We start from the raw sequence: 20,043 nt of genomic DNA on the forward strand, positions 1-20,043 counted from the left end.
CGGGCTGCACAACACCATCGATCCTCACCATCCCAGGGTAGTTTGCCCTGCACAGAAGACCCAGGATCCCGTTTACTCGGCGAGAGTGACTCCCTGGGATCACCATTTCCCAATCCCTGCACAAAGTTATTGAGATTGAATATTAGTTTCTGTTATAACTTAAAAACCTGTGAATTAGTGTTAACATGCAAAAATTACTTACTTAGTTCCGGATGGTCGAATCACTGGCCGTCTCTGTATGGGTAAGTCTAGGAGGCGCGACGACCCTCGTAGCCAAACCGTAGGCACCCCATTTTCCTCTGCCACCAAGTCGGCATCCTCCTCGCGCTCAACCCTGCTCGGAAGCATCCTCCCTCCGTGCCTCCTCCACCGCCTCCGCTATCTCCTCCCTGGTCTCCTCCTCCTCCTCATCCTCCTCCGTGGCCGCTACGAACTCGTGGTCGTCGTCCTGTGGACGAGGTGTCGGCTCTCGACGCCCTCGTCGTTGCCACCCTCCTCCTCCACCCTGGGCTCCTCCTCCATCCTGGGCTCCACCTCCCTAGGCACGCCCTCGTCGTCGTCCTCCTCCTCCTCCCTGGGCACGCCCTCCACCCTCAGTCTGTGCACGCCCTCCTCCTCCACCCTGGCTGGACCCCTCGCCACCAGCCAGTAAGGTCATAACCGACCTAAGCTTCCTGATTCCACCGCCCACCATCAATCACCTGCAACAAAAGGAATAAACTATCAGTACGCATATACAAAAGTAAATGTATCATACATGTATAAAAGAGATGCAAAATAAGTAAATGTATCATACATGTATAAAAGAGATGCAAAATAAGTAAATATATCATACATGTATAAAAGAGATGCAAAATAAGTAAATGTATCATACATGTATAAAATTGCCATAAGTACTACAGATCTTACATGTACTAGAAATAATCATCAAGATCATCGATAGGTGGGCCAAAAATCTCATCATCGCTATTGTCGACGTAATTATGATCGTCTCTCAAAGTCTCATCACTAGCGACACTGCCTGAATGGTGTTGCTCAAGTAATAACAAGTCCTTCGCGTTGTGAACCTCCTCTCCATCATCCCCGTCAACAATGATCGTATCATTGTCTACTTCCATTGCGAGATCTACATCTAAGACAATCTCAAAACTCCCTTCTAATCCTTCTTCTTGAAAGAACTCTCCGTCATATGTGTTTGCATCGATGTTATAATCATCATCGTTTGGGACGGGTACTTTACCATGCGGCGATACCTTGTACACAACATCATACGCCTTAAGACGGTCTTTGGTTTGGCACGGGTATGAGAGATAATAAACTTGCGTGGCCTGTTGGGCCACAATGTACACGTCGTCTCCTAACAAGACGGATGACTTTAGAACTTCGACTAACCCAAGCTCAGGGGTCTTTATCACTTCTTTGGGATCAAACCAATGGCATTTGAATATGACAGGATGAAGAGGTACACAACCAGGAAACTTGAGTTTGTATATTTCTTCAATTATTCCATAGTAGTCCAACCCATCTGTGCCTGGCGTGAAAACACCGGTATTTGTGGTTCTTCGATTCGGCCGACTCTGCTCATGCCGAGTTGTGTGAAGGCGATATCCATTGACATCGTACACAGAGAATGACTTGACCCTAAATTCAAATCCATTGGCAACTTGCCTCAACTCGGCACTCATAGACATGTCAGTTTTGGCCTGCTAGTTCAAGTAGGATGATTCGTTATATATTTGTCAAGTTGAGAGTTAAGTACAAACAACAAATGAAATTGAACAGTACCTCCTCCTTGAACCAACAAATAAAAGTGGGATTTCGTTCTCCCGCGCCATGTCTTAGAAGGGTTTCAACTTCCGCTTCGGTGGGTTCCCTCCGTGATGGACGATGGTAGAGGAGAACAAATTTGCTGTAACGGCCGTTAACAAGAGGGTTGGATGGGTGCATGCGAAATACTGACAAGAAAAGAAACAAGTTTGTGTAAAACTTACGCAATGTACGGGCCAACCTCTTCAAGGTTCCGCAACACATACAGCTGGATAGAGCGCCACTCTTCTAGGCTCAACATCTTCAAGGTAGGTTCACTTGCACTTCTGAGTTGCCCTCGGAAAAGGCTGAGGGTCGACTGATTGTCGGCAGCATTGTAACGAGGGGGTGGATTATGCACGTTAGGAAGGTTGTCGGCATAGTATCTTGTTGTGAAGTATGACACCTCCTCCACAATGGATGCCTCTGCACAGGAAGCTTCAATTTTGCATTTATTTTTGCATTTTGTTCTAAGAACCTTTAGGCATCGCTCAATTGGATAGCACCAACGGGCATACACAGGGCCCCCCATTTTTGCCTCATATGGTAGGTGCAAGAGCAAATGTTGCATCGGATTGAAGAAGCCGGGGGGAAAGATCTTCTCCAACTTGCAGAGCAACACCGGGGCCATTCTTTCCATTTCTTCAATCTCAGTCCGAGATATCTCCTTAGCACATAGCTTGCGGAAGAACATGCTCAACTCTGCCATCACTCGCCAGATGTGATCAGGGAAATAGCCACGAACCATCACCGGAAGAAGGCGCTCAATCCATATGTGGTAATCATGACTCTTCAGCCCTGTGATTCGCATGGTACTTAAGTTCACACCCCTCCTCCAATTCGCTGCATACCTGTCAGGGAACATCAACGATTGGAACCATTGAAGAACTTCTTTCTTTTGGGCCCTCGTTAGGACGAAGTCGGCCTTAGGCTTCTTCCATGACTTCCCGCGTAAGGGAGGCAACATGTTTAGCTTTGGTCTATCGCACAGCGTTGCTTGATCCAATCTAGCCTTGACATTGTCCTTTGACTTTTCCCAGTCCATGATTATGTGAAGGACCGCCTCGGCGAAATTCTTTTCAGTGTGCATTACATCAATGTTATGTGGAAGAAGGAGGTCCTTAAAGTAAGGAAGCTTCCACAAGCACGACTTGTGTGTCCAGGCATGCTCTTTTCCATATCCCACGAAGCCCCCCTTTTCATTGTCGACCACAAGACCATCTAACATCTCAAGAACCTGGGCACCTGTCATCATTTCCGGTGCAGAGTCTTCCACTGTGACACCTTTTCGAAAGTTCTTCTTGTCTCTCCTGAATGGGTGGTCAAGAGGGAGGAATTGTCGATGTTTGTCAAACGAAGAAAACTTGCCCCCCTTCTCCAACCGAAAGAACTCCACAGCTGACTTGCATATCGGGCATGGCATCTTCGTGTGAACACACCAGCCACAAAATAACCCATAAGCCAGGAAGTCATGCATGGAATAATGGTACCAAATATGCATTCTGAAGTTTGTCTTTGTGAATCGGTCGTATGTCACTACCCCTTCGTCCCATGCACGGACCAAATCGTCTATCAAAGGCTCCATGTACACACTCATATTAGCCCCCGGGTGTCCTGGAATTATAAGTGACAAGAAAATATTTTGCCGTTGAAAGGCGACGCCAGGTGGGAGGTTGAGAGGGATGACGAATACGAGCCAACATGTGTATGGTGAAGAACCCATTCCATAAGGATTGAACCCATCAGTTGCCAGTGCAATGCGTACATTACGAGCCTCATCAGCTTTGTCGGTATGCTTCCGATCGAAGCTTTTCCATGATTCACCATCGGACGGATGTATCATCTTGTCAGTGTATCGGCGTCCAGTTTTGTGCCACGTCATCTGTTTTGCGGATTCCTCGCTCATGAAAAGCCGTTGGATCCTCGGTATGAAAGGAAGGTACCTCAGGATCTTTGCGCCGACTTTTGTTTGCGTCTTCCGACCATCACCAGATTCTAACTCAATGTACCTAGATGCCTTACACTTCGGACAGTACTTATCGTCAGCATGTTCTCCCCTGAATAAGATGCATCCATTCGGACAAGCATGTATCTGCTCGTACGACATCTTGAGTGCACGAAGGATTTTATTTGACTCATACGTGTTCTTTGGCAGAACGTGATCATCCGGAAGTAGGGTGCCAACTACTGTCAACAGTTGATCGAAGGATTCTCTACTCCAGCTAAACTGGGACTTCACAGCCATTAGACGTGCAATGGCATCCAGTTTAGAAACATTGGTGCGCCCGTGAAGGGGTTGTTGTGCCGCATCCAACATGGCGTAAAACGCCTTTGCAGTTTGCTCTGGCTCCTGCTATGCACTTCCTTCATCGAAAGCCATGTCATGGTCATTTAACATTTCTGCCACCCCGGCTTCAGAATCAAACTCCTCGATCCGTTGTCTCACGACCTCTTCTCTCGCGCGATGGCGTTCACCATGCATGGTCCACCGGGTATAGTTCTCTACAAATCCATTGTTGACAAGATCTTTAGTCATCTCCTCATATGTTTTCATTGCCTTGTTCTTACACTTCCTACAGGGACACCAGGCATGTCGCTGTCCGTTTGCAAATGCCTTCGTCATGAAATCATTGGCCTTCTCAATCCATTCATTTGTGTATTGACCCCTCTTCTGATAGCCCGTGTACATCCACTGACGGTCATCCATCCTAACATATAGACGATATTGCAGTTTAGAGCAATAAAACTGGAAATAAGATCAATTCCTCCAGTAAAAATAAGAATACAACATCAACAGAGGATGTGGATTCCTGCAATATTGTGCAGATGTCAACTTTGCGAGGAAAACAAAAGCCAGTCTGAAACTCGCACATGCTTAACTCTATGGCATTGCTCAACGTTTTGTACTGGATGTTCAGCCAGAGGGCATGCACTTTGATTATGCTGTAATAACGCTGAATTTACTGGTCCTGATGCAATGCAATGGACTGGGGCTTTGTCCCTGGAACTCTAAAAAACTAGTAATATATATGTGGAATATCTATGTGTATCCTAACAACACCTTTCTATAGGTAAAGCTTTTGTTCATCACCTAAAGGTTTATGTTCCAATTAGTGCAGGAAAAATACAGTCTAACAAAGACAGGCAAACAGTTAAATCTTTTCTCCTTCTCTAGTGCCCCATCTCGATTGCGATAATAATGCAGATAATAAAGCAGCAACACTAGTAGCTAATCGACACACCACACCAGCACCTACCTACTTTCGCTAGGTGGTTTAGTAGTAGCAGTAGTATACAAATTTATTTACAAAGCTCCGTGCACGCTGGAACGTGATGGCACAGTACAGTAGCGTGTGTGTGTGTTTCGTTTAAGTTTCGGCCTCAAACGAACAAGCTGTTTAGCTCTAACTATATATATATATATATATAGTTGTCAAACTTGTCAAGGTTTCAAGTTAGAAGAAAAAATGGCAGTAGATAAGGGCAGCCTTTTCTTGTTGCGAATTGTGCTCATCGTATCCTTAATTTGACTGCTCTGTACAAGCCGTAAGTACTACTGCTATACTACTAGTAGTGCTTGCAAGCTTCAGGTTAATTGAGCTTAGGCCTCTCCGGATGTGATGAGCTGAATAATTAATTAACTGGCCTCAGTGAGTGATGCCGCTGGCACCAGAAAGAAAGCTGGCATTATTGTACTGTCATAGATTTTTTGTGCATAGCCATTCCCAACTCGTTCGTGCTTTTGGATTATTGGAGCAAATGGATTTCAGTATGAATCTTTTAGAAGGTGGTCTTCCAAAGTTTTCAAAAAATTTAACGTATCTTGACCTATCAAGAAACAATATATCAGGGCCACTACCACTTGATTTTGGAGCTACGGCATTAGAATCACTTCTTCTCTTCAAAAATTCGTTGTCTGGTACAATTCCAAATTCCTTTTGCAAATTGAAGTACTTACAATTTGTAGATCTATCAGGAAATCTGCTGCAAGGTCCATTTCCTAATTGCTGGGACAGTTCAGAAGAAGGGAACACATCTACCAGTAATGGGTCTTCAAGTTCCAACCCAAGCTTGCCGATGATTTCAGAAATCTTTATGCTCAACTTATATGACAACAGTCTTTCAGGACCATTCCCTCTTTTTCTCCAAAAATGCCAGCGCCTAATATTTCTTGATCTTGCATTTAATCAGTTTTCTGGGAGCTTACCGACATGGATAGGAGAGAAATTGTCGTCCTTAGCATTTCTGAGGTTACGTTCAAATATGTTCACTGGTGACATCCCTTTCGAGCTTAGCAAGATGAAAGATCTTCAGTTTTTAGACCTAGCTTCTAACAATTTCTCAGGGATGATCCCCACGTCACTTGTGAATTTGGAGGCCATGTCCCACATTCCTGCTGGCAATGGCTCACTTTCAGATGTCGTCTACTATGGATTGTCACTTTCAAATGTTGTCGTCTACTATGGATTGTCATTTTCTGGAGGGATGAGATTTGGGCCTAATGAGTTCATTCACATGAGCACGTTGTACAATGATAGTTTATCAGTTGTCACTAAAGGGCAGCAACTGGAATTTACAACTGGAATCAGGTTTATGGTAAATTTGGATCTGTCTTGCAACAGCTTAACAGGGCATATTCCTGAAGAAATTAGTGCACTTACTGCACTGACAAGCTTAAACCTTTCTTGGAATGATCTAAGCGGGACAATCCCAATGAATATCGGTGCCTTACAGTCGCTGGAATCTTTGGATCTATCACGTAATGGGCTTTCTGGAGAAATCCCTAAGAGCGTATCATCTCTAAGCGCACTCAGCCACTTGAATTTGTCTTACAACAATTTGTCAGGACAGGGGTGGGCAACAAGGCAGGTACCTGGCGTCGACGGGAGCAGGCAGGGGTCCCTTGTCGCCACCGGTGCGGCGGGAGCACGTACGGAAGGGGAGGCCGCGGTCAGGGGAGGGGAGAGAGTGCTCGCCGTCGCCGCTGCTGCTGGGGCCCACCCCACCCCACCTCGCGGGAACGGGAGCGAAGGAGGGAGCACGAGGCGGCGTCGGCGGAGGGGATCGTCGTCCGGTGCGCCGGTGCCGCTGTCTCTCTCTCCGTCCACCGGTGCGGCGGGAGCACGTACGGAAGGGGAGGCCGCGGTCAGGGGAGGGGAGAGAGTGCTCGCCGTCGCCGCCTGCTGCTGGGGCCCACCCCACCCCACCTCGCGGGAACGGGAGCGAAGGAGGGAGCACGGGGCGGCGTCGGCGGAGGGGATCGTCGTCCGGTGCGCCGGTGCCGCTGTCTCTCTCTCCGTCTCTCTCTCTCTCCGTCTCTCCGGTGGCAGCGGCTGTGGGGGACCGCCCGGTGGCGGCGGTGGTGGAGGGGAGGAGGCGGCCGCGGCGGTGGGGAGGCAGTGTGCGGTGTGTGTGTGAAAGTAGGAAACGATTTGAGGGAGAAACGGCTTGTTGAATGCTTCTGTTTACCGAGTGCCTAGATGTACGGCACTCGGTAAACTCAAGCACCGCAGCCCTGGTACATGTTTACCGAGTGCCCCGATCTACGGCACTCGGTAAACATAAGCATGGCAGCCCACTATGGTAGGCAGGTGGGCCGTGGCTAATCTTTACCGAGTGTTTGAGGTCACACTCGATAAAAGTATCCATTATTTCATGCAAAACAAAAAAGAAAAAATGCCAATTTAATCCTAAAATTCACCAAACTTTCACATGAACTATTTCATGTCATCTATTTACTATCTAAAAAATTCCAAGTTCAAATCATAATGTTGAATTTCACTCTTAATAGAAATCCTACTCGTCATTGTGAATGTTTAGCGTCTCTTTGGGAGATGTACCGGTTCGGCAGCGACAAATGTAAAAATACTTCCAAAACGTTATGAAATTTTTTCTATAACATAGATGTATGCTTCAATGGTAATTCTTCCAATCTTGTGATTTATCGAGTTCGATTTTAATTATTACAATTAAATTCACACGATATGTTCCTAATTTTCATAAAGAATGAAAATTTTGTGAAATATAGTAAATAAATTGAAATAAACACCATATTTTGGAATGGAGTACTAAATATCATATGTGGATAGAGGAAAAAGAATGAAGGGAAAAACAAGAAATTTGGTTGAATTTTACCGAGTGTTGGGCAAATACACTCGGTAAAAGATAGTGTTTACCGAGTGTATTGGCCCAACACTCGGTAAACTTTTCATGTTTGCCGAGTGTATGATCATAACACTCGGTAAACATGTCATGCCTTGACGCCGTTTGGGCATGGTTGCTATCCTAGTTGACGTGGCACGTCAATACCGAGTGACCATTTTTACCGAGTGCACCCCTTCGGTAAACTTGTAGTTTTACCGAGTGTCTGAATATACCGAGTGTGCTGACTCGGTAAAGCGGTTGACTACCGGGTGTTTATGTTTTCCGAGTGTTGGCACTCGGTAAGTACTTTTTTCCGAGTGCCCCGACTTTTGACACTCGGTAATTGTCGGGGCACTCGGTAACTACACAGTCTCCGGTAGTGAGTCAATACATATTTCCCAAGTTAATATTCATCTCTTAGTCTTGATTACAGCAAGGCACGAGGTAGCAACTGGATGCTAATGGTCTACAATCCAGACTGGTGATATGAATATATGGGCCATTTGTAATACAGAATATAACAAGTGAACTTTAGTGTGAATATTATATTATTTTTTGCGCCCTCTTATAGTTAGTCATTGTTATAAAAGAATATGATTAGCAGTAGATACTAAATATGAATTGTTGGATATGATGTTAACAAACTTTCAACTATATTTCAAAACCATTGACAGCCTTGATAAGAGCAGGTATACACCTGGAGCAGCGCAAATTTGAGCTCTGGCTCCAACTGACTACCGCTAATGGTTTGCCCTGATCTCTGCCCTGTTGTGTTGCTGCGCTTGTAGGCAGTGGGATCAAATAAATCAAAGCTTTTGCTTAACTTGTATATGCAGGTCATCCACTCTGTTTTCAGATCATTAAGTTTCTGCTATTCCGTGAAAAATATACGGCCTTTCTAATGTGAATTACTTACCCCGGTTTTGATTTAGTGATACATGTGTGCACAATATTACAAGGATTTAATGTCTTATTAACCGCTCTTGGGGACATCATGTAGTGGTATGTTTATTCCTTGATCCATGCTAGGAAAGAGACTCCAGGACTCAATGAAGAAGCTGATCCTTAGCCTCAACTATGCGTAGAAGGTTCTTTCAGCCCACCTAGCATCAATTTCATCATCTCCTTTGTTGTCATCTATGAAATTTCTATGTCCTGATCTAAGTTTGTGTTGGTACTTACTGGAGCCGGTGATCTTGTCCTATCGGTAGTGAGTGCTCTGAACACATGCTATACCTAGGTAAGGGGATTCAAGGGTACATCCTATGCTAAGAAGGTGGAGGTTGAGCCTAAGGTGAAGCAGCCATGCATACAATTCACTATCATCTTTGTTTGTTCAATCTGCTAATGCCAATAAGGTTTGTCATAGGTGGATTCCTGACTTGTAAAGTATCATACAACTATTTTGACCACACAAAATATTTTGATTACCCATGCCTTTAATCAAAATCATGATGCACACAAGACATTTCTTTTATATGTTATTAGTTGGAAAATACATAAGATTCTATAGATTTTGAAACCCGTAGCAACGCACGGGCACTTCCCTAGTATATTAATATATAAGGATATCTGCGCTCCACTAATGTAAGGTAGATCCATGTTCTCAGCTGCCTATACATGGCATCCCTATATATATGTATGTCTGCGCTTTAGAAAACAAATATATGACTCCAATTTTAGATCTGAAATCAGCTATTGCAGGCATTGCGATTTCATACTTGGTGGTAAGGAACGAGAGGCATCAGGGATCACATACTCCACATGTCTGTGGATTCTTGGTATGAGCACAGGTGTAGCTACCTCGTCGATCTGTGTAGCGTTCGTATCAGTTTATAGCGATGTGCCTGTGAGGAGATGTGTCTGAGATTATGCCCCCGTGACGTCCAAGGATATTTGTCCAAGTGGGCCTCTTGCATGAGGGTTATCAGCACGCAGCCGCAAGTAAAGGCTGGGGGTGGTTTTGTCAGATTACCGCCGGCACGGTTGTTGCCGGCGAACTCTCTCTCCCTCTCTCTTGCGCGCACAAACAGAGATGAACTCAGGGATTGGTGCTGCAAAAACTGGCAGCATTTTCTTATTTTGATTGAGGAATATAAAGGAGAAAAAGGCGCATAATGGATGAGAAAAAGGCGGCATGCTCGTGCTCACGATGCGCCATCCCGTGCCCCTGAAATCGCGCGTGACGGGCAACGTCACGTGCGCAGCTATCCTGACTGAAATAAACAGCTACGCTATCTGAACTAACTGAAGCTAGCTATTCACAATCCGGCAACAGACCTATCGGCTAACAGGTTTTAATTCTCAATAGTCAGAGCATGTGCTACCTTTTTTGCTACAACAGATACAAACACGGAGAAAAGTCAGTGAACATAAATATCCCATGAACAACCAGATAGCAGCATGGTGCATCTTAAATGAATGCAATGCCTGGATCTTCAATGGAAAGACGCCCTTCTTGGCCGCTTGGAAGCTTTCTTTCATAAATGAAGTTAAACTTCATTTACACAGGATCAGTCCAGTTTATCACCTGTCAGTTATGAATTGGCTTAACAGTTTATAGAGTTTTTTCTTTGCTTCTCTATGCTGCTCTTCAGCAGGTCTCTTCTTTAGTTAGCTCTTGGCTAACTGGTCTGTAAGTTTTCCTGTCCTGTACCTGTCTTTTTCCTTAATAAAATTGGTGCTGTGCTGGGGAGCTGTTGCTCCACAGTTTTTTTTTTCAAAAAAAACCTTGGCATGTGAAAATTGTCAGTCATGGGATGCTTGAGATAAGGTGTAAGGCATGTGAAATTTGTCAGCCCAAAAGGTACCATTGTGAAGGACCGTGGCCTATTCCCTGCAAACATTGCGACTCTCGTCTTCTTCCAATTCAATGATGAATGTGCCTAATTTTTTACCACGGTGCCTCACATACCCCGTGCTCCATTAGGTCAACCAAGTGTGCACTGGCTGACCTGACATAGACTTTGAAGCATTAACATGGTAAATTCGAATTGCCAGTTCATTTGGGACAGTGCTCTGCTTTCTAAAACAGAGAACTTATCTCATTTCTAAAACTTACCACTTATCTCTGGATGTTCTGGTCGATACGCTGTAAGACGTAACCTGCTGCTCTCCCTCTCTCTCACATGCGACGGCATTGGTGGCAAAGGTCAGCCCTGCTATCATTCCTAGACACTGTAGTGACATGGCAATAGGTCATGTCTGTAGTACTTTTGTACTAGAATTAGATAGGAGTAGTTGGGAGTTGGAGTACTTGCCAACTACCCTGGGACCTGGCAAGGTACAGCTAGAGTTGTATATATTCTATCCAAAGGCAATGGAAAACTTAGTTTAGCTTGCCACACTTGGAGCAGAGTTCGGCCAACGCTGGTGCTTGTGCTGTGTGTGTGCTCTGAGCTCACCCCCCCCCCCTCTTCAACCTCTAGCCGACCAGTTACCCCCTTTCTTCAACCTCTTGCCGACCAGTTCGAGTGTGTGGATAAGCTAGCTGCTTACGCGTGCAGGGATCCAGGGACCAACAAGTGGTATCAGAGCTGTGTTGAGTTGCATCGTTGCCGACTAATCACCGGCATTGCCTGGCGAGGATGGCTCTTCGGTGGGCACCAGAGGTGGTGATGCCATGGTTGCCCAGCCACAACAGGAGGTCATCGTGCGCACTGTGCGGGAGGTCAGCGGGAACAGCTAGCCAACCCTAACCCACACGAACTACGACGAGTGGACGGTGACCATGATGGTCAAGCTCAGAGCCCGACGGCTTTGGAAGACGATTGACCAGGGCACCTACGATGAAGATGATGAGTGCTCGGCGATGGAGGCTATCTAAGCCGTCGTGCCGTCGGAGTACCAGGAGCCGCTAGGGGTGAAGAAGACGGCCAAGGAGGCATGGGACGCCCTCGTCGCCATGTGCATCGGTTCCGACCACGCAAAGAAGACGAAGGCACAACAGCTACGGTGGGAGTACGACAACCTCAAGTTCCACAGCGGAGAGGCGGTCGAGGATTTCTCCCTCAGGCTGCAGTCCTTCGTCAGTCAATTGGTGGTCTACAGCGTCACCATCGACGAGGAGGAGGTTGTCTCCAAGTACCTACGCGTCGTGCCATCCAAGTACACCCAGATCGCTCTCTCCATCGAGCTGATGATAGACCTATCAACCTTCACCATCGAGGATCTGACTGTGCGCTTGCAGGCGGTGGACGACCGCACGGAGTCGATGATGGTGACGACGATGACAGACAGCAACAAGTTGCTACTGACCGAGGAGGAGTGGACTGCTCAGATGAACTAGAGGCGGTCTAGGGAAGGCTTTTCCAGCCACGGCAAGGCTCCATAGAAGAAGGAGGAGTAGGTCGACCCCAACGCCTGCCGACGCTATGGGAACACAGGCCACTGGTCAAAAGAGTGCCCAACCAAGAAGGAGAAGAAGGCTGAGGCTCACCTAGCACAGGTGGACGACGACGAGCCAACTCTCCTGCTGGCAACATTCTGCGCGCTGCACGATGTCGAGGCAGAGGAAAAAGCAGAGGAGGTGGTGGTTGCGAAGCAGGGGAAGGCATCTTAGGCCATCGACCTCTACGAGCCACGCGCCTAAGTCCATCTCGGATGGATGGGTGGCAAGATGGAGCAGAGGTGGTATCTGTTCTCAAGCGCTAGCAACCACATGGCCAGCTCCAAGGCGGCTTTATCTGAGCTCGATGGTGGCGTGACCGGGATGGTGCGGTTCAGCGATGGCTCGAAGGTGGAGATTCGAGGCCACGGCACCGTCATCTTCTGATGCCAGAACGGCGAGCACCGCGCGCTGACGGACGTTTACTACATCCCTCAGCTGCATTCAAGCATCGTCAGCATCGGGCAGCTGGATGAGCGTGGGTGCGAGGTGCTGATCAAGAGCGGCATCTTGAGGATTTGGGATCGAGAGAAATGACTTCTTGCCAAGGTAAAACGATCCCGAAATCGGTTGTATTTGCTCGACTTGAAGGTGGAGCAGCGGATCTATTTGGCGGCGTAGCACACGGAGGGCCATGGCTATGGCACGCCCGCTTCAGCCATCTCAGCTTTGATGCACTCGGTCGGCTGGAGAAGATGGTCCACAGGCTGCCCCACATCGAGCACGCAGGCGAGCTGTGTGACAGCTGCCTGGCCGAGAAGTAGAGGAGGCTGCCGTTCCCAAAGATGGCCAGGTATCATGCGACGGACGCCCTCGAGCTCATCCACGGTGACCTATGCGCGCCAATCACACCGGCCACGCATGGCAGGCGGCGGTATTTCCTTCTGCTCGTGTATAATTGCAGTCGCTACATGTGGCTGCAACTCCTGACGAGCAAGGACGAGGCGGCGGAAGCGATCAAGATGTTCCAAGCGAGGGTGGAGGCATAGTCTGGGAAGGAGCTGTGCATGCTGAGGACAGATCACGGCGGTGAATTCACTTCGGTGGAATTCGCTACGTACTGCGCAGATCAGGGGGAGTGGTGCGACACCACACCACGCCGTACTCGCCGCAGTAGAATGGCATGGTGCAGCGGTGAAACCTGACGGTGGTCGGCATGGCTCGATCCATGATGAAGGCCAAGAGCATGCCGGCAGAGTTCTGGGGTGAGGCAGTGACCACGACGGTGTTCATCCTTAACCGCGCACCCACAAAGGCCCTAAAGGGCGTGACACCATTCAAAGCTTGGTACGGGCGCAAGCCGAACGTGTCCTTCCTCAGGACGTTCGGCATGCCACATCAAGAAGACGAAGCCATTCCTCACCAAGCTAGAAGACAAGAGCACACCGATGGTGCTCCTGGGCTATGAGGAGGGCACCAAGGCATATCGGCTCTATGACCTGCATGGAGGCAAAGTGGTGGTCTCGTGAGATGTCGTGTTCGACGAGAAGGCGGCCTAGGACTGGGAGGGTCTGGGCACAAGGCAAGCTGGCGGCTTTAGCAGCACTTTCATCGTCGAGCACTTAGTCATCCATGGTGGTGGAGATGCTAGAGAAGAGGTGTCGACCACTCCAGCAGTGGAGCCGACCACTCTAGAGGAGGTGCCAAGCACTCTACAGTGGAACCGACCACTCCAAAAGAGGTGTCGAGCACTCTAACAGCGGAGCGTACCATTCCAGCAGCAGAACCAACCACTCCAGCAGTGGATCCGACCACTCCAGGAGTGGTGCCAAGCGCTCCAGCAGTGGAGCCGACCACTCCAAGAGTGGTGCCGAGCGGTCTAGTAGCGGTGCCGACCACTTAGTAGAATAGAGAGGCCGAGGACCACTGATCGAGTTCACCTCTCCTATGAGCGACATCAGCAAGTTCGTGGATGCCTTCGACAACAGCGAGGAGCTACGGTTCCATAGGATGGACAACATCATCAGCAATGCAAGGGCCTTAGGCCTGGCAAGGCAGCTGCTTGATGATCCAGAGCTGCTTCTCATCACTGCAGAAGAGCAGCCCACGTTCGCACTGCCCGAGCACGACGCCAATTGGCGACGGGCGATGCTGGAGGAGATGAAGGCGATCGAGTTGAACGAGACTTGGGAGCTCATCGATCCGCCTCCAGGATGCCATCCGATCGGGCTGAAGTGGGTATACAAGGTGAAGCAGGACAAGCATGATGCCATCATCAAGCACAAGGTGCGCCTTGTCACCCATGCTTCATCCAGCGTGAGGGCATTGATTTCTAGGAAGTCTTTTGTGCCGGTGGCCTTAGCAGCGGTGAAGGACTGGCGCGTCCACCACCTTGACATCAAATTGGCATTCCTCAATGGCGAGCTTGCGGAGACGGTCTTCGTCAAGCAAGCTCTGGGCTTCGCTGTCAAGGGAGCAGAACACAAGGTGCTCAGGCTACGAAAGGTGCTCTACGGGCTTCGGCAGGCCCTGCGGGCTTGGAACGCCAAGCTCGACGCCACGATGGGCGAGCTTGGGTTCACCCGTTGCGCAACAGAGCACGCGCTCTACACGCGACGATGGGGGAAGGAGGAGCTCATCGTCAGCGTATACATGGACGACTTGATCATCACCGGAGGGTGAGCAGAGGACATCGACGGCTTCAAGCGCGAGATGGTGGCTCGTTTTCAAATGAGCGTTCTCGGCACGCTCTCCTACTACCTCCGGCATCGAGGTGAAGAAGGAGAAGGACTCCATCTCCCTAGGCCAGCGCGCCTATGGAGATGGAGAAGCTACTGGAGCGCGGCGGCATGGCGGATTGCAAGCCAAGCACGAGTCCAATGGAGGAGAGGATCAAGCTATCGAAGCATAGAACCGCAGCGAAGGTGGACGCGACGCGCTACTGGAGCATCGTCGGCGGGCTACACTACCTGACGCATACTCGACCGAACATGGCATTCATGGTTGGGTACGTCAGTCGGTTCATGGAGGATCCTCGAGAGGACCACTGGACGGCGGTGAAGAGGCTGCTGCGGTACATCAAGGGGTCGCTGGATTTGGCAATCATCTTCCCCAAGCATGGCGGCAGAAGTGGGCTGTGGCTCACGGTCTTCACCGAGGCACCCACCAAGACTGACGAAGGTGAGCTAGAGCTCACGGTCTTCAGCGATGAAGAAATGGCGGGCGACATCGACGGACGGCGGAGCACCTCCGGTGTGCTCGTGTTCCTCGGGTTGGCTCTAATTTCTTGGCAGCCGCTGAAGCAAAAAATTGTGGCGCTGTCAACATGTGAGGTGGAGTATGTTGTAGCGGCCACAGAGGCGCGCCAAACGGTTTGGCTACGCCGGCTGCTGGGCTAGCTGACCGGCGTGTAAGCTCACCCACCAGCACTGATAGTGGACAACAAGCCAACCATCGCCCTCGCCAAGAACCCGGTCCTCCACGACCGGAGCAAGCACATCGACATAAAGTTCCACTTCCTCAAGGACTGCATTGATGGAGGGCAGATCGTCATCGAGTTCGTCGAAACTGGTCAGCAACTCACTGACATCCTCATCAAGTCACTCGGGCGTCTTTGGTTCATGGAACTGAGGAGGATGATTGGCATGGATGAGGTCAAGGCTTTGGGTTAGCAGCAGGATTAGGGAAAGAATTATAAGACGTAACCTACTGCTCTCCCTCTCTCTCACATGCGACAACAGTGGTGGCAAAGGTCAGCCCTGCTGTCATTGATAGACACCGTAGTGACATGGCAATAGGTCATGTCTGTAGTACTTTTGTACTACAATTAGATAGGAGTAGTTGGGAGTTGGAGTACTTGCCAACTGCCTTTGTACCTGGTAAGGTACAACTAGAGTTGTATATATTCTATCCAAAGACAATAGAAAACTTAGTTCAGTTTGCCACACTTGGAGCAGAGTTCGGCCAACACTGATGTTTGTGCTGTGTGTGTGCTCTGAGCTCACCCCCCCTCTTCAACCTCTAGCTGACTAGTTACCCCCTTTCTTGAACCTCTTGCCGACCAGTTCGAGTGTGTGGGTAAGCTAGCTGCTTACCGTGCAAGGATCCAGGGACCAACATACGCTACCAGTTGTCTTCTAGTGCGTTGAGACGCAGAAGCTATTTTATAGCCAGCATAACACATTAATGATGTACCCAAAACATTTCTGACATTTGTACATGTTCCATTTACTTTCATTTTTGAAATGAAACCGACAGATATATTAATTAATAATCAGAACCTAGACCGGCAAAGGAATAAAAGCACAAAAGTTTAATTAATGTGTGGGAGTAAGTCTCTCAACCCTTTTTGACACCGGAGAAAGTACCTTCTGCTATCATGTGTTGCTATTTCAATAACCCAACAACCTTGACATTACTTTTGAAAAAATCTGTAGAACATTTAAAAAGTTTCCTTCATTTCCTGAACTATATTATCTGATGCTATTTTATTCAGGTTTTGCTGTATTTTGGGCGATTGGTGCATTTCCATGTTAGGAGGCAGCAGCTGGGGATAGGAATGGGAAGAACAGCAAGGGTAGTAATACAGGTATTGGGGATGCATGAACACAGAATCCCTGCCGTCCAATCATGCCGGGTGTCATGAGCCGGAAGTGATCTGGCTTGACTGACAGGTCATAAGCCTAGTATCCTAGGTGACAGTTGCTTCACAAATAGACCACATCATGTAGTTTAGTTTTTCAAAAAATGCATGAGAGCTGCGTATCATTATATTGAGAAGAAGAAAAAGGTTTGTAACCCATACACCAAATAACCAGACACACACCAACCAAAAAGTACATGCTCGCCAAATCATATAGTTTAGTGAATACTAGACAATTCGTGAATCACAACATCCTAGGTAACAGTTGCTGGAGCAAGTTGTAAGACAATAAGAAAGTGTCGCTATACAAGTTGATGAAGTCAGTGCTGGATGTTGGAAACATGATGTCAGAACGCACTTTTGTGGGACGCTGATCTGGATATGATGAAACCCTGCTAGTGCATCCCACCCCTATGAGCATCATTGTCACAGAGACTGTCTAAAATTGTTCAGAGAACTTGATTGAGTGGAAATGGAGTGGAGGACCGACAACAAAGTTTACTGGCTCTAGTTTGCACTCACTATATATAATTCTATTCGAACTCACTAATATTTCCTTCTTAACTGTATCGGCTAGTCTTTGAACAATTAATATACCATGGTTGCATTTCCTTCCAGCACGGTTCTGTTAGAGTAATGTTAAAACTATTCAGGTTTTTAACATAACATCAAGAACAGCATTTCATCTAACATTTACAGAAAAATATAGAACGCTGTAGTAAATAAAAGTAGTGCAACACCGACTAGAATTTTTTCTGCAACTGACAGCTCTGTCAAGCAAACCAGATGGCGTGGGAGATTTTGTTTTTTTGTTTCATTGGCTAAACTAGTGTAGCATCCATAGAAAAACTAGCTAAAATTTGTTAGGTTCTAACATACAAATGATTCTGAGTGCAGCTTTTATCAGTTGTGCTGTTTCTGTTAAAAAAATCAAACATAAAATTGATTAAGAAAATATACATGTCATTGCTTTACCTACCCTAGTAATGTGTCAGGTGTCACTAATCACTAATGTATATCACCCAGAGTGCATCATCCCTCCGATGAAGAAACAATAGATGCCTACTGTCAATGATGGAGAACCAAGATCCTGGACTCTGTGCAATTCCTAGTGGAAAAATAGTCTGTCTGCATTTTCTTGTGGCCTGTAAACCATGGTGAGCCACCTGACAGAAATCTGAAGGGATGTGCAGAAAGATTGTAACTGATGCTCGGTGACTATGGCTCCCTACATTCTCGCCACAAAGCACAGAAAGGGATGCATCACTGTGAAACCGTCATGAATGGCTTGGATCTGATGCCACACATTCGCAGCCATTGAATAGTGGCATATGTACTAGACTTCTTGATCACGCTGCTTGGTCGATAGCCCACCCTAGTACTACATTTCAAGAATGAATGGATACATACTTGTTACTAAATATCTTAAAGACAGTTGTAGCAACCACAAACTCGCGTTGGGGTGGTGCTCTTTCTCTCTATCATCATTTGCACTACCGGAGACCGGCCAGTTGCCGAGTGTCAGGTGGTTTGCCGAGTGTTTTTTTTCGGGCACTTGGCAAAGACGCCTTTGCCGAGTGTTTTTTTTTGACACTCGGCAAAGAGGCTCTTTGCCGAGTGTTTTTTTTTGACACTCGGCAAAGAGCTTCTTTGCCGAGTGTTTTTTTTGACACTCGGCAAAGAGCTTCTTTGCCGAGTGTTATTTTTTTGACACTCGGCAAAGAAAATTTCAAAGCACATTTTGAAGCAGTAAATTAATTCAAATGAAAAAGTTTTCAACTACAAAGTTGTATAACTCATCAAGATGTACAATGTTTGTTTTGGTCTTTTCTTCATACGACAAAGTGAAAATAAATTTGTTCACAAATCTAACATATCTCTCTTGTAGTTTATGAAACTACCAGAGAGATATATAAGATTTGTGAACAATGTTAGAACGACCATGTCGGATGAACAGATGACAAAACAACCAAAATAAACTTTGTAGATCTCGAAAAGTTATGAAACTTTGTAATTGGCAACTTTTTTATTTGAAAACATCTTGTCATGCAAAACTGCGTTTGAATTTCAAAATTTTAAAATTCGAACTTTTCAAACGACATCGGATGAAAAAACAACCGAAATAAACTCTGTAGATCTCGAAAAGTTATGAAACATTGTAGTTGACAACTTTTTGATTTGAAAACATCTTGTCATGCAAAACTATGTTTGAATTTCAAAATTTTAAAATTCAAATTTTGTAAACGACCTCGGATGGAAAAACTTCATAAACTAAAAGTGTAGATCTCGAAAAGTTGTGAAACTTTGTAGTTTACAACTTTTTGATTTGAAAATATCTTGTCATGCAAAACTGTGTTTCAATTTCAAAATTTTAAAATTCAAATTTTGTAAACGACCTCGGATGGAAAAACTTCCTAACTAAAAGTGTAGATCTCAAAAAGTTATGAAACTTTGTAGTTTACAACTTTTTTATTTGAATTCGTTTAGGGCCTCAAACATGCAATTTACACTCGGTTTAATATAATATATTAGGAACTAAAACGGAATCCAAACACAAGTGAGAGTGTGGTGTAGTGGTAGAGGAGTTACGTGCACAGCGAGAGGTCTCGGGTTCGAATCGCGTCGGTCGCGTAGTCATGAAATTCACGCGAAAAATGTCGTAGATGGGTGGACGCTGGCCGGTGGGGCCTCCATCGATAAAAAAAATTCTATTTTTTTTGGGTAAAAATTTCCATTTTTTCGGGTTTTTTTTTCAGTTTCAACTTTGCCGAGTGTCGGGCACTCGGCAAAGGCTTTGCCGAGTGCCCGATAAAAAACACTCGGCAAAGTTGGCTTTGCCGTCACTTTTTTTGGCGAGTGCTGTTCGCCGAGTGTTACACTCGGCGAACCATTTGCCGAGTGTTTTAGGTGGTTTGCCGAGTGTTTCGGACACTCGGCAAATTCAAGCAGTCCGGTAGTGTTGAGAGTCACATTTGCCATTTTATATATAGGCACGAAATGCATAACTGAAGATATATTGGAGCAATGATATATTAACCAGATTCAATAGGCGTGGTGGATGGTCAATGAATAGATGGGTGGTACCATGGTACCAGCACCACTGAGCTCTCAGGACTAGCTTGGT

At 46.8% G+C, this 20,043-nt stretch overlaps 1 protein-coding gene across 1 annotated transcript; it reads left to right on the forward strand.

The window, feature by feature from the left end:
- Positions 1-6,186: 6,186 nt before the first annotated feature.
- On the forward strand, positions 6,187-10,503 carry LOC136510174 (putative receptor like protein 25). The gene is made up of 2 exons (XM_066504723.1): positions 6,187-6,675; positions 10,462-10,503. Exons 1-2 carry the CDS (start codon positions 6,187-6,189, stop codon positions 10,501-10,503), a joined length of 531 nt encoding a protein of 176 aa, XP_066360820.1.
- Positions 10,504-20,043: the final 9,540 nt, after the last annotated feature.

This window comes from Miscanthus floridulus, chromosome 16 (genome assembly GCF_019320115.1).
Source record: "Miscanthus floridulus cultivar M001 chromosome 16, ASM1932011v1, whole genome shotgun sequence".
Lineage (NCBI taxonomy): Eukaryota > Viridiplantae > Streptophyta > Magnoliopsida > Poales > Poaceae > Miscanthus > Miscanthus floridulus.